General features: G+C 36.4%; 1 protein-coding gene across 1 annotated transcript; it reads right to left on the bottom strand.

Annotated features, from left to right (window-relative positions):
• Window positions 1-211: 211 nt before the first annotated feature.
• Window positions 212-4168, bottom strand: Smp_155130 (hypothetical protein; the record flags this gene model as incomplete). The annotated part of the gene is made up of 2 exons (XM_018795933.1): window positions 212-265; window positions 3878-4168. The coding sequence occupies 2 exons, from the start codon at window positions 4166-4168 to the stop codon at window positions 212-214; spliced, it is 345 nt and encodes a 114-aa protein (XP_018650195.1).
• Between the last annotated feature and the right edge of the window lie 10170 nt (window positions 4169-14338).

The raw sequence follows: 14338 nt of genomic DNA, 5'->3' as shown, positions 1-14338 counted from the left end.
CGTATAAAGCTATAGTTTCCTGAGAGAGGTATATATATCAATAAATTCTAAAATGTTACTCAGACATTCCTTAAGAAATAATTTAATGATAAAGACTGAAGTCTTACAACTGCATATTTTTGCAATAAGTACTGATCAAGTTATATGAAATGATAACAATGTGGTCCCTACTGATATTCCTAAAACGCATCAATGGACATAAACTGGCATCTTATGTAGTAGTTGCAAATAGATATAATTTGGAATTATCTTTAATAAGAATTACCTAAATGTAAATAAAACAATAAAATTTAACAAAGCGTTTGTAAAATAAAATTAGGCTTAACTTATTAATTACTTGAAAAACAAATATTTCGTTTTTAAAGTCAGTAAATTCCTTAAAATAGTGCAAATCCTTGACCGAAACGTCTCAGTTATTTCAGGATTCAAGCCTTCTAATAATTCTCCACTGCGTTTGCTCAAATAAGTGTACGAAATACAAGTGTGTCTTGACTTTAGTAAAACGTCATATAAAAAAAGAAGTAAACATAGAACAAACAGACAATATTTTATCATTATTAGGCTAGTGTCGGAATTTGATCTCTTCTGTTAACTTGTTATATCATTTAATTGTATTTTACTCTATGCATACATAACTAACTTCCTGTTTAGCGGAAAGACTTTTTACATATTTCATTTAAGCCTAGATGAATTAAACTTCACTAAAATGACCATACTTTTTTCTCAAGAAGAATTTAAATAAACCAGACTAACAGACTGTACACTGAACAGTAGGATGATATTATTTAATAAGCATAAAGATAAGACTTAAGTTTTTCGTGAACAACTTTGAATACATAACTTTATGAAAATTGTTAAAATTATTGACTTGAAGAATAAAATCGGTCTTTATCACGAACTGATATCAGTTGAAGAAATAACTAAAAGCAAGAACCATTATAGCTATTTCAATATGTTTTGTAACTCCACAACAGTGAACATCTGAGACTTCATCGGTAGCCAAACCTAAAACATCCAGCTATGTTGGCCACTGAGTCAAAGTCCGATAAGGCACATACTTAACATACTCAGTTGGCAATTAAGTCTTCTTAGTTTAAAATATTTTTGCCATAAGTGAGTCGATGTAATTATTCATTCAAAGATATCTTGAAATCGGCTACTTTAGGCAAGATAATCAATATTTCTTTATCATCTTAATGTTGAGGCTTTGATGTACATATTATAGAAATATACTGTTAAAACAGACAGGAAGTAAACTGATATGCAAAGCAACAAATATATTAGGTCTTCAAAGATCTTTGAATAAGCCTCTAAGCTGTTCAGTGACACTGTATATGGATTACAAATATGTTTACTCTATTTTGTACAAAGCCTAATGCGTAACAGTCATACGCTCAACAAAAACTGCCTTCAAGACAAATTCTTCAAGTCCTGGTGTAAAATTTGCAACTAGTGTGGATCATTTATATCTGGTGACTCAATCGGACACTGATGATAATGGTGCATATCGTTAACGGACTTACTCTTAAAATATGAATCACTCGGTCTCAAATTAGGTGTTCAAAGGTAATGAGTTTGCAACTAGCCTGAGTTTTTACTTCTGGTATGATTGGTTATTCAGACATAAACCAAATAAAAGTTGAGAGATGCTGATGGGCGGACGCTGTTGGCCAAGACTTTGTTTTACTTTCTAGGAAAACAGGTGTGCGCCATTGGTCGCATGTGTGACTTTATTTCCTGGGGCAAAGAGTCATATATTTAGTAGTATGTTGTACACACATTCTTTATCTGATAAGGAAATAGAAACACTTCAAGGTCTCTTGAGTGGAAAAATCCTAATTTTTCAGTGCGTGTTAGTTACGTTTTCGGATAACATATTCCTGATTGTAAACCCCTATTGATGAACGGATAATATTTTCATAAAAAAATTCCAGTACTCAAATCTCAGAAGAAATTAAACTAGTAAAAACCAGTTCAACACAAAAAGAACTTATGGACAAAACTACTAACTAGGATTCGATTACTCTTCAACCACTGAACATACTCTATGACTGTCGTGAAAAATGGAGCGAAGCTATCAATCTCACTTTAGAACGCTAGTTTCGCTCGTGAGGTATCCTCGTTCTAGCCCAACTTAATTTAAAAAACATTGCTTGAGTGATTATTACTTGAATTATATGAGGGTGCTTAGGTCAAAATTCTTAGTAGCAACAGATTTTTATCAATATAGCGTTGAGTTTTTGATTGGGATAATGAATGGATAAATGGTAGGCCACCATTGGAAACCTGTCTCGTCCCTAGATTCAGCAGTGTTGACTTCAAAGACAACTATGATCGAATGCTAGAAACCTACGAGTATTCTTGAATTTTAGTGGCCATGTTTAGTAGCCGTTAAGTAGAACAGAGGGAGTTGTTGTACATCAAACTCATCCTTTGGTTAGCAGACAGATATCTCGTTGCCTATGCCACAAGTGGTGCAAGTCGGCAACTTCCTTCGACATAAATGTGAGGATATATGCATTTTAAAAACACTGACTTTAAATTTTGACCACATTGAGTCAAATTCATTTTATTCTCTTGCTTGCTAAAGACGGTTTTACTTATCAATTAAAATTTAGGGCATTCAGTAAGAACGTGGCTTGAGTACTCTCTAGTACTCTGTAGTATATTACAACACAACTTATCCTCTGTTTACTTCAGTAACAGTTTGAATCCTGTTAAAAAAGATCACAGTATTCGTTTTTAACAAAATGTCATTTTCTGTACCGTCCCATACTAACTCAATAAACTATCGTCCTCGAACTTGAATATATTTTATCTCTACATTTCAACAAACACAAATTTGTCTGAAGACTAAGTTCAAGCTAACTACATGATGTTAGCTAGGCAACAAGTACAATAAGTCGATTTGTGGACAGACTATCTAGATATCAAGTAATAAAATATAGTTAAGACCAAAAATAAGCAGTTGTTCTCTTAAGTTAACAATAAAAAGGCTCTGTTTAGGAGAAATCTTTAATACAATACCTCAAACAAAATAGACCAAAAACACGCATCAAGTCCTTTCGTGAGCACTTGTCAACATGATGGTTGATTTCTCTACCATGATATCATAAGAAAACAAGTAAATTTCGTGTTATCTCACCATAATTCGACATTTTTGAAAGTGTGATGAAAATTCAAAACTTTTTTTCGGGACACATACTACATTTAATCTAATTAGGATTCAGAACGTGCCTCTCATTACTTTGATAGGTAAATCACTCCAAGTATTCAAAAATGTATGCATATGAACAAGATTTAAGCTACCTTATTTCATAAATCCAGGCAAAGGGAGTGAAAGCTCATTCACCAAAATGACTAAGAACCCTGAAAATCGGGCTGTGAAAATAAAATCAGCTGCACAGTCATAAATTTATGATTGTAACATTAAAAATAGATAAGAGATATAATGAGAGACTACCAGGTAGGTCTTAATAAAATGTCATTTACTAACCACTGACAAGCCATGCGTTTTGAAATCGGGTTGTGATTAAGTTGATTTCAATAAAAATAGTGAGACGCTGACAGTGTGTTTCGTATTGCAAGGAAAATAATTATTTACAATACTAGTTATTGAAACAGCTCAATCTAAAACAATAGTCGGTTTTTCGCTCATCTAAAATGGTATATAGCTCCGCTAAAAATCATGTAAAGCTTTAAGGCTTTCAAGAACGTTGACGAATACATTTCTACAGAAAGATGATTGCAAATAGTCATCAAAGGTATTATAGTTAAGACTCAGCAAACAAGATGATACCCGAGAACACTCGTTACTCTTAATAAATCTAAAGATAAAAACTAACTTTTATGAACGTTGCAATAGGAAAACGCTTACTTTAAATTTTCTATGAATATTCTGAGGAATATTTGTATATACAATATTTTTGTTTGAGACTGCTTTATCCGGAATATGATTGCCATAACTCAGATCTCGTTTTTGTGACACTTCGTCGTATATGTGAATGAGACCAGTTCCAGAATTTATATTTCGTGACTTATGAAGAGGAACATGGTTAACCAATCGCTGTGTTAAACCAATGTATTCACCAGTACTTGAACCAAAATTCACCCCTGTAGGGTGACGAATATCATTAGCCGAAGCAATACAAGATCGAGACAGCTTCATTTGAGTAACTTTACGAGTAATTCCGTAACTAGGCTGAGACTGAATACATCCTAAAATATCAGTTTTTATAAAGTGCGCTATATTTGTTATTTACAGTTGTGGCTTCTACAAACAAATCCAATACTCAAACTAAAAAATCAGCTAGTTGGTAGGAGTTATCAACTATTCTCTTTCTGTTTTGAAATGAAACAGAGATTTGGCTTCCTCAGAATGTGGAAAACACTCGTGTTGTTGATAAAAACAACTAAGAGCTTTCCCGAACCAATCAAGAAGGTGATTCACTACATTTTGAAGAAAGCTTACAGGATTCATTTATAATATGTGGAGCCCGACTGGATAACATTTTGATTCTTTAAAATGAGCTGAAGCCAAACTTTGCTCACTGTAATATTGGAAACATGTATATGTTCAATTAGATGATATCCTTGTTAATTATAATATGCCGTGATAAGTTGAAGTAATTGAAATAATGTTCAAGCTAGTAACTGTAAATAATATCAAATTCCTTCCTCAGTAATCTTAAGTTTTCCAGTAATCAAGCTGGAGAGAAATCACTAGAGACACACAGTTGTACCATATATTTGTAATTTTGATTAGTGTGGGAATAATATACAGTGAAATTATCATTGCACATGAACATCACATGTACCTGTTTATGTGTTTGTAATAAATGTACTTAAATGTACTTGTTAGGACAAGATCTTTTGGTTGATACGTAAAGAGGATGTAAACGTTATGGAACTAGACATAGTTAATAAGTTACCTACTTCTCTGAAACAGATGTAATATGAAAGTCCTAATAAGATTATTCCCCCTTAGAGATTTATCATTGGGATTTTATAGGAGCTGTCAAAGGTTTGTAATCAACTTTCCTAACAGTGGCATCATTTAGAGAATTACTGTAATAAATAGGATAGGCATGGTCGAAAAGTCATGTCATTGATTCTCGGTCATATGTTACTTGTTGTCGCGGACTTTTAATGTCGTTTTTTATCGGCTAATCACAGCATTTTTCCGTCACATGTTAATTTTTGTAATATTTATGCGTGTTACATGGCGTTTATTGCAGTCTATTGGTTGCCTGACGTATTTGGAGCTAACAACCTGGATGAATGTTTAGTCAGCCTAATTTGGTAATTTGTAACAATGCAAACTCAGGAAAATGAAATTCATCATTTATCGAGTCGAAAATTGGACCGAAATTATAGTTTCAGGCAAAACCAAGCTGTAAAATAATTTACATATGACTCGCCTTCCTTATTATGGTAGTGATGAACATGGGTGTTGGTAGTTGTTTATAAATTGTAATTGGAGCAATCGAGAGTCAAACTATTCATGAATCTTGTAATGGTTATAATAATCATTCCATGCGACGTTTCTAATGCGAGTTTGTTTTTCTATAACAGGGCAACAAAGAGTAAACGCACTGGAAAAAGATGAAGAAGCCCTACGCGATCTGAACGAGCAGAACAATGAATAAAACTATTTTGTAGTAAGTTTCCCCTTTTGTACTCTAACCGTGTTTTCCAGTTTTAAAAATATATCTGTTGTACCAGTACACTGTGTTCTAACTTCAACGGCACTTACCGGTCCTGACTGTAGTGTTGTTGTTTCAAATCGCTCGTGCTTTCAAGTGAACGTCAATATATAACGTGCCACATTACGATATGAACTATTAATATGCAGCCATAAACAGTTCTATCCATGATAAGTGTCACCGCTGTCAACTGGACTGATATATTATTACGTAATGTGAGAAAGACAAATTATGTAGGTCTTCAAAAAAGGTACAAAACATAAGCCTGAGAATTACCGACCAATTAGCCTAACTAGTGTGGTTGTTAAAATCTTAGAAAAGATTATTCGGAAGGAGCTGTTTAAGTATCACGATGAAAACCGGATCCTCTCGGAGAAGCAGCATGGTTTTAGAACAGGTTACTCTTGTCTCACTAATTTATTAGTCGCCCGTGAAAGCTGGTGCGCTCTTAAGGACCAAAAGTTACCTATAGACGTAGCTTACATCGATTTCAACAAACCTTTCGACAAAGTTCCGCATAACCGGCTGTTATATAAGCTAAGGAATGTCGGGATTGGAGGCAATCTATTGATGTGGATAAAAGACTTCCTAGTTGGGCATCAACAAAGAGTAAGGGTGAACTCCAAGTTGTCTAGCTGGGAAACTGTGCTTAGTGGAGTCCCCCAGGGTACAGTTTTGGGGCCAGTGTTATTCCTCCTGTACGTAAATGACCTCCCTCGTCTACTATCGTCATCCGTCTTACTCTTTGCTGATGATGTCAAGATATGGAGAGCGATACAAGGCAAGGGCGATAGCTTAGAACTCCAAAATGACCGGGAGAGATTATCTGAATGGTCCCAAACCTGGCAATTGCCGATAAACACTTCCAAGTGTATTGTGATGCATATTGGCCACCAGGGTACAGATACATACACGACGAATAACACTGAGTTACCTATTGTCCAGGCACACAATGACTTAGGCGTCATCGTTAGTCAAGACTTAAAGACAACTGCACACTGCCGTGCAATAGCCGCCAAAGGTTTTAGAACTTTATGGTCCATACGCAGGGCTTTTAGTAATCTCGACGCTAAAACGTTTTTGACTTTGTATACAGTGTTCGTGCGTCTGAAACTTGAGTACTGCATACAAGCAGCTAGCCCCTGCCTAAAAAAAGACAATGGACTCTTGGAAAGGGTTCAGAGAACAGCAACTAGGCTGATTCCCGGAATAGCGAAGCTCACGTATGGTACTAGACTGACCATGCTAAACCTATTCCCGCTGTCATATCGAAGAATCAGAGGTGACTTGATTACAGTTTTCAAATTGCTTAGTGATAAATTTGCACCTGATATGCCCTCATTTTTCTTGTCTTCCAAAACAGAAAATCTACGAGGACACTCCAAAATGTTCACAAGCCCAGAACGAATTACTTTTCAGCTGACTACCGACTTTCCCATCGAATAACCAACGAGTGGAATTCATTACCTCAGCACGTGGCTGAGGCTCCATCCGTCGACTCCTTCAAAAGAAAGTTGGATCAGCTGAGAGACCATCATTGCCAGGACTAACACAGGACATCAAGCCTCCTGTCCTTTCCAAACTGAAACTGAACAGTTGGCGTTGATAGATTTTTCTGCCCGCTTTCTGAATTTATACAGGAATTGTGTAGAACATTATTGTAAGTGCCACATAAGTTAGCCAAATACTCTTCTTAAGTAAAGAGACGCGTGTTTGTTATGAGCATGGTAACTAAAACATGTCATAGATAAGACTAATTTACGATGTCTCGTATAGGGTTAAAATATAAATTTCTGTTAACAGAATCCGAAATCACTTACTAAATCATAAACAAAGTGTTAATGCATGTTGACGAGTAATCGCTAAATAGTACTTACCAGTTATTTCATTATTGTATGTAAACAGTGAACTGCAAACAGTATTATGAATGTTGTAGTCGGATTTTTCTCAAATTTCATATAACTAACTACAGTTTGTGAGTCCCTTCATTTGGTGCCTGAAGTTTGTTTGTTAATACCGAATAACTAGGTGAAATTGTAGGAAGGTTAGAAAATGAAGAGCACTGTTTACAGCAAGTAAAACACAGGTACATCCTATCAATTGATATTTCATTTACTTACTGAATTTGATACTGATAACGAGGTTTAATCTTTTCTTTCACGATTGATTTGTTGTTTTTCAGAATTGCATTGAGCAAGCTATCCATACATTTTGTTATACAACTTATGACTTCTGTCAACTAATTGAAAGGCTCAAATCTTCGTAATAATCAAGTCTATGAAGGTGAACAACTTGGCGAATTTCTTAATATGGAATTTTATGCGGAGAAACAATTCACACATTGACGATAACTGTGTTTTGTATTGACTACTACCGCGTTTATCCATCTAATAAGTTATCTAAATATAATATAAATATAACAACTGTAGTTTTTCGCACTTTAAATCTTTTTAGTATGTGTGTAGTCTAGTTCGGTACTAATACTACTTTCATAATAGACGTTGTCCGATAACGGTAAATTTATCGTTTGATTGCCTAGTCTGTAAGATCTTACGTGAAAATCGCATCACTATCTACACTGACCCATCGTATCGCGACAAATAACAATACTTAGTACTTCTGAAGAACACATTTATGCTTCGGATAGAATAATATATTTAATGTGAATATAAATAAGGTAAACATAATGAGCGCGTCTGCAACACTGAGTCATGCCATTCGATTGAATGAATATCTCCACGTTCACCACTCCCGACCTTCTCCAAGTGTTACATCTTTTTAGTTATTATATGCTTGGCTCCGGAGACCATGTGATTAGGAAACTATGCCACTCCAATTATTCATCCGAATATACTGATCGTAAAGAGGACTGCAGGAAGAGAAATGTTTGAGAAATGGCAGTTTTACCTAGTTATTGATTTTCAAGTGATAATTGTCTACTTTTTTCTTCACCACCATGGCGAAGTGTTCACCATATTTTTTCAATTATCCGTTGTTTATGGATTTTCTGGCTTCTTTGAATCCGTATATACTCTTCACTCGGTCTGGGTAATCATGTTGTTGTATTATAAAGGAAGTTATGTGTGTTACTTAACTTCCATCGGCTGCATGGTCTAAGAATGTGATGAGCTAATTAGTTTATTTATTTCGTAGTTGATTAAGCTTACCTGTAAGAGTTGGTCTTTTTACATATGTCAGTAGTATATGACGACAAGGATATCGACAAGTCATAAATGTTCGACAATTGCACTCACAAGTGCCTGAATCTACTTCATAACACCACAAAACTGTATTTAAACCGCACGTCCTTCAGCAGTCTACTTTCGCCGTGGATGTTAGGCGTATGGGTAGTCTGAGAAGGGATGGAATTATGCATTCATACTTTTTGGAACTCCTTAAACACACCATCGAATTCAATCCAGGTTCCAAAATGCCTGCTCAGTATTATGCGTTGAAACGCCTCACTTAAGTCGACCGAAATGTCTCTGGAACATAAATCACTACAAACATTACTCGTTAATTATTAAAAAAAACAGCCATTTCATGCGATAATACTTCAGTAATTGAAGAAAGGACTACAAACATTTAGGAATTACGGGTCACTCGTCATGTCGTCTTAATTCTTTCAGAAAACAACGATTCACACAAATTCAGAGTATCTTTTACTGGTAATTTATACTGAATACGCAGTTTTATGGACCCCTACAAATTTTAAACAAGGAGAGTGAGGTCCAGTAGGGTAATTGGTATCCCAGGTCAAGTTACGTAGCAACAAAAGAGCCAAATTGTACACGACAAAAAGGAGTAAGCTCGATAAACGCTTTTGGCATTGATTTTGCGAATTTACTACAGCTAAAAACGACGCAAATACGAGAAAACCTGATATTCGTGCAACCCAGAGGACAACCAACCGACCCTCAACAAATCAAATACGGAATGACCGCCTCGTGTCGGGCCGTTCAAGGTCGCAAAAAGGAAACGGCGGGCAGGTTTGAAAACGCACTGACTTATTTACCTTGCCAATAGGATAGGTGTTTTATTTTATTTTTCCCTGTTGGTATGCATGCAATAAACAAGGACTCTTTTTTACTTCACCAGACAGCTACTCAGTCCGTCACAGTGTGACACTATTCCATGTCAGCTGAATTCCTCCGTTACAATTTTAGTGATAAGCTCCCTATATGTAAAAATAGGAGTGATGAGCTCTTTATGATTGGGGCTAGTTTGCACTTTCACCACTACTGTTATCCACGCTGTCTGTAAGCCAACACTTCTAGGTGTTTGTAATAGACACTAAGTAATCCGGAATAGGATATATACTTGTGATTGCAGGTAAACATAGATATTTCACGCCGGTGAGTGCCCTTTATTCTATCTCTAGAAGAGACAATATTAGTAGTGAATAGGTCTTTATTTAGATCATGGGACAGAACAACTAGAGCGCGAGGTTACTTTTTTCAAACACACAACGTTTATCAACATTCAGTATAAAATAATAGGTAATATAATGCTCATAAAAAATAAGGAAGGGAATGAACACTTCAGCCACAGTTTTTTAACATTACAAAGAAGTTTGCGTCCAAATCTTAACCAATCAACTTAAGTTGTTGCACTAGCTTCCTCCTAGGATCGACTTCCACAGGAATGTCAGTCAGACCAACTTGCCCACTGAGAACATGTCAGTTCAGTTTCTTCAGCTTACGGGAGAATTACTAACTCGTTTAGTGTTTGACTCTCAGTCAGTGACGATCAACGCCCAGTCAGTATCCGGAGGTACTACACAGAAGTCATACACTTTACTAGCTTGTAATCTTGTCTCGTAGCATTTGATTCCTTCGTCAATTTATCGCTCATGACTTGTTGGACGTGTCCTCTGTATGAGGATCAAAACATTTAAGAGAATGGATGGTAAGAAAATGGAACAAGAATATCTTAGCAAGTGCCTCGAGCGGGCTGCCCAACACCATGTTGGTCAGATACGATTTTCTCAATCTCTATCCCCTTATCAGGTGCTTACTCACCTGCCTCTTGAGTTACCCTCAAATCAAAACCCAAGAAGAACCTACTTCGAGAAAAAAGTGATTAAGGTCAGTCATATCTGAAGAGCTGCTCTACCGCTTATATAAAATAGTCGGATACAAATGTAAATGTGCAATTACGAGCGAACATATTCACGTACATATAAATGTTTAATTTCCTGAACGGAGTGGTGATCTAAAAGTAAACAATCACGGCACAGACACATTGTACACGAAGATGCAATAAAACAAAACTTTACTTTTTTCAAGGAAAAATGTATATGAACATGGCAAAATTCGGGCTTATCACCAAACTCGACCAGATATATTATCTTAAGTCTGTGGTGATCACTTTTTGCAACCAGATTTCTTTCCGCGGATAAACAGAAAGTGTCCACTGACCAAGAAAATTGGAACGTAAGACTAGAAGAAACCAATAAAAATGCTAACAGTCCTTGGATCGGATAAGCTTCTTAGGGTCAGCGACATAATCGTAGTCTTACAGATTAACTATTTGATGGGCTCGATGTTTATATGAATGTTATAGAAGGACTATATTTCCTTAAGTCGCCTGGGAACCAAGTTGATTTGCACACCACGCGGGTGTAATTTTCATAAGTCATGATTATCGCTAATAATTTTTCAACGTAACGAGATACTACAGTCAGGCCTACTATTGAATGGCGTATTCTGTCGGTCAAGTGTATGACCTAGCACTCAGGAGGACAACGGTTCAAGCGCGCATGGAGGCATCCTTTCTGTCCACTAGATCCACACTTATACGATGGTCCCCAATTTTAATTTACCCAGACATGAGAAAAAAATTAAAGAATGGGTTAGTGCACCTAAGTGACACAACAAGTCACACTGGAATACATGATGTCATCCATTGGTTAGCCACTTAAAATATGAACAACAGAAATTCGTATGGACGACAGAAAATGGTCGATTCAACATGAGTGCAGCCATGACAGTCATGCTATAAACTCAATGTTCTGATTACCTAGTGGATTAGTTATCTATATTAGTACTTATGGATGGATGGTTAGAAACAACTGTGCTCACAAGCTTGTTGTGATCATCAGGTCAAAATAGAAGCCATAAATCGATCCATCCGAAATTAAACACTTCAAATCAGTACAGCTGACAAGACACCATAAAAGATTATGAACTGTACTATGTCTTCAGATAACTTAATGTTCATAAGTCGGTAAATTAAGTGCAAGCCATGCGATTATCAGGAAGACCATATGTTTCAAACAAAATGAGCAGAACTCTCAACTATTTCTTTGATAATGGTAGGAACTTCCAGCTAGTGTCTGTATAATATGATAATAGTGCTTTCAGTTTTCAGGAGACTTGCGTGACCGCTCACACTGATGATTCGCGCAAATGGCTGTCGTCAAATCTCTAGTCGGTCTGATAATGGTCTATCGTGCAACGACGATCCTTTAATGTTAGCCGAAAAACCGTGTGACACTTCAATTCTCTCAACGGACGCAAGATAATCGTCGACGTAAAAGTGCTTGTTCACGAAACTACCTGATTCTGGTGTATCCGGTCCAGACATAGTTATAGCTAAACTCAAGTTAAAGTAGGTTCAAAAGAGTGATGACATGGCATCACGTCGGTAGACCGTCATTCTGTAATTAGAAGTGTTACTTAAAGGTCATCCTGCCACCATAGAAATGTCAGGTGGTCTCTATCTGTCAATGGCCTTTTCGTTTGTGAAAACGTCTTTTCCATGTTCACCAATATTGTGACTGCACATCAGTTGAATCTTGACAAGACCTCGATAGTCAGGCTGAGCTACTCAGTTCGCTCAGCGACATGTCATTCACTGGCGTACTGTGATGCGCCGCTAGAAAGTCAAGCGCGATCACAGCTTAATACTGGGTGTTGTAACAGGGACCTCTTACCGCGTTTTCCTCCATGAGTCTTCTCCAAATATCCTTTCTCGATGTACCTACGTATTATCTATATTCTACGCACAAACGAATGCTTTTTTCCAGTCCGCTGTTTAATTTACTTAAATGCGAGATTGACATTTCACCGCTGTACGGTAAATTTCCCGCTTTATTCCCACAGGAGAGGCCCATGAAGAAAATGCCCATTGTCAAATCCACACCAATATTCAGTTTACTTAGCAACTTTAATATCCTCCTCAATTACAGCTTTTTACTCCAGATTGATGTCGTTGAATTCCTCTTTATATATGCCATATCATTTTTTCCATATCCCGTTTGGACCTTGAAACGGCGGCAGTAACTTAGGTCACCGATGTAATAGACTTCTGACGAGCCAAACAGAAAGTGTTTTTGCTGCGTAATCGTTTCTGAGTGACAGAATACTTAAGGCCTGATCTGTTACATTATATTTGGTACACCTAATTGGGAACCAATTAACCGATTTCAGGTAAATCTAGGGTATTCTAAAATCCCTTTTCATTACCTACTCTTTCCATCACAAAATTGTTCTTTTTCCATCTCCTATTCAATCTCATAGGAAGAGGCTTGCTTGCTACCTATATTAAAGAGATTGGATACAGTTCCATACTCTTATTCATCCACAACTATCCAAAAGTTACTGACATCGTTTGCTTTATTTTCAATCTGCCTGTCTTCTCCTTTAACAACTTCAAAACCTCTTCTTATTCATCGTTTTAGTAGATTTCTTGCTTTACTAAGCTTTACAAAGCTTATAAGTGTTCGCAGAATTTAATATCTATTTTGGACGTTCTAGTACGTTTACTGGCTATCTACATAAATTTTACTTCGTGTGAAAATTAATCGTTTGCTTCCAGCACTTCTACGTCATTACTCACCAGATACAGGCACCACACACCAGACACATAAAAAAACAAACAAAATAACGGTGATTAATAGCTCGCAAAGGAATTCCAGGGCTTAAAGTTAAACTCAATCTGAAGTGAAAATGGAGGCTAGATCCAGTTACTACAAAATACGGAAATAAAAGCCTATCTACAAAGAACAGTTACAAACCAGACAGGCTCAAGAACCAAGCAAAATGTTTGCAACTGAAATTTCTACGTTTAGTTTAGGAATGCAATACAGTATAATTAACCATCTTCAACTGCCAAACCATAACAAACAAACGAATAATCACTTGAGAATTCGTTTTATCCTATGATTACAACAAATTTACCTACTGGTGCAATGAACACTGTTTTCAGTAGCATTCATTACAACTGTTTAACCAATAATAAGAAAATGTGTTGTGTGTACTTAAGTTATATATTCTTCTTGTCTCTGAACTTCAGTTACAGGCCGTAAACCCAAACATAATACAAACCCTTATTTTGAGATGCTGGCGCCGAAAACCGTAACGTTAACACGATCGAACGAGCTCATTGAGGTTAACGCTTCAGTCAGCTGAACACTAAACGAAATCGAAATGTTAACCAGAATGATGATGAAAAGGTGGTCGAAACCCCAACGATAACGAAGAGTTTATGACAGTTTGGAAGTTGTTAACTATGTAGTGGTAGTAGCTGCGGACAAATGACAAGATAAACATGATATACATCAATACAGAGAACAATAGATGCAACGTTACACTTAAGGAATTAAACCATAGAGATGCTACCAAAAGTAA

Source organism: Schistosoma mansoni, chromosome 2 (genome assembly GCF_000237925.1).
Source record: "Schistosoma mansoni strain Puerto Rico chromosome 2, complete genome".
NCBI lineage: Eukaryota > Metazoa > Platyhelminthes > Trematoda > Strigeidida > Schistosomatidae > Schistosoma > Schistosoma mansoni.
Note: the sequence above shows the minus strand (reverse complement) of the source record. Positions and strands in the feature narration are given on the sequence as shown.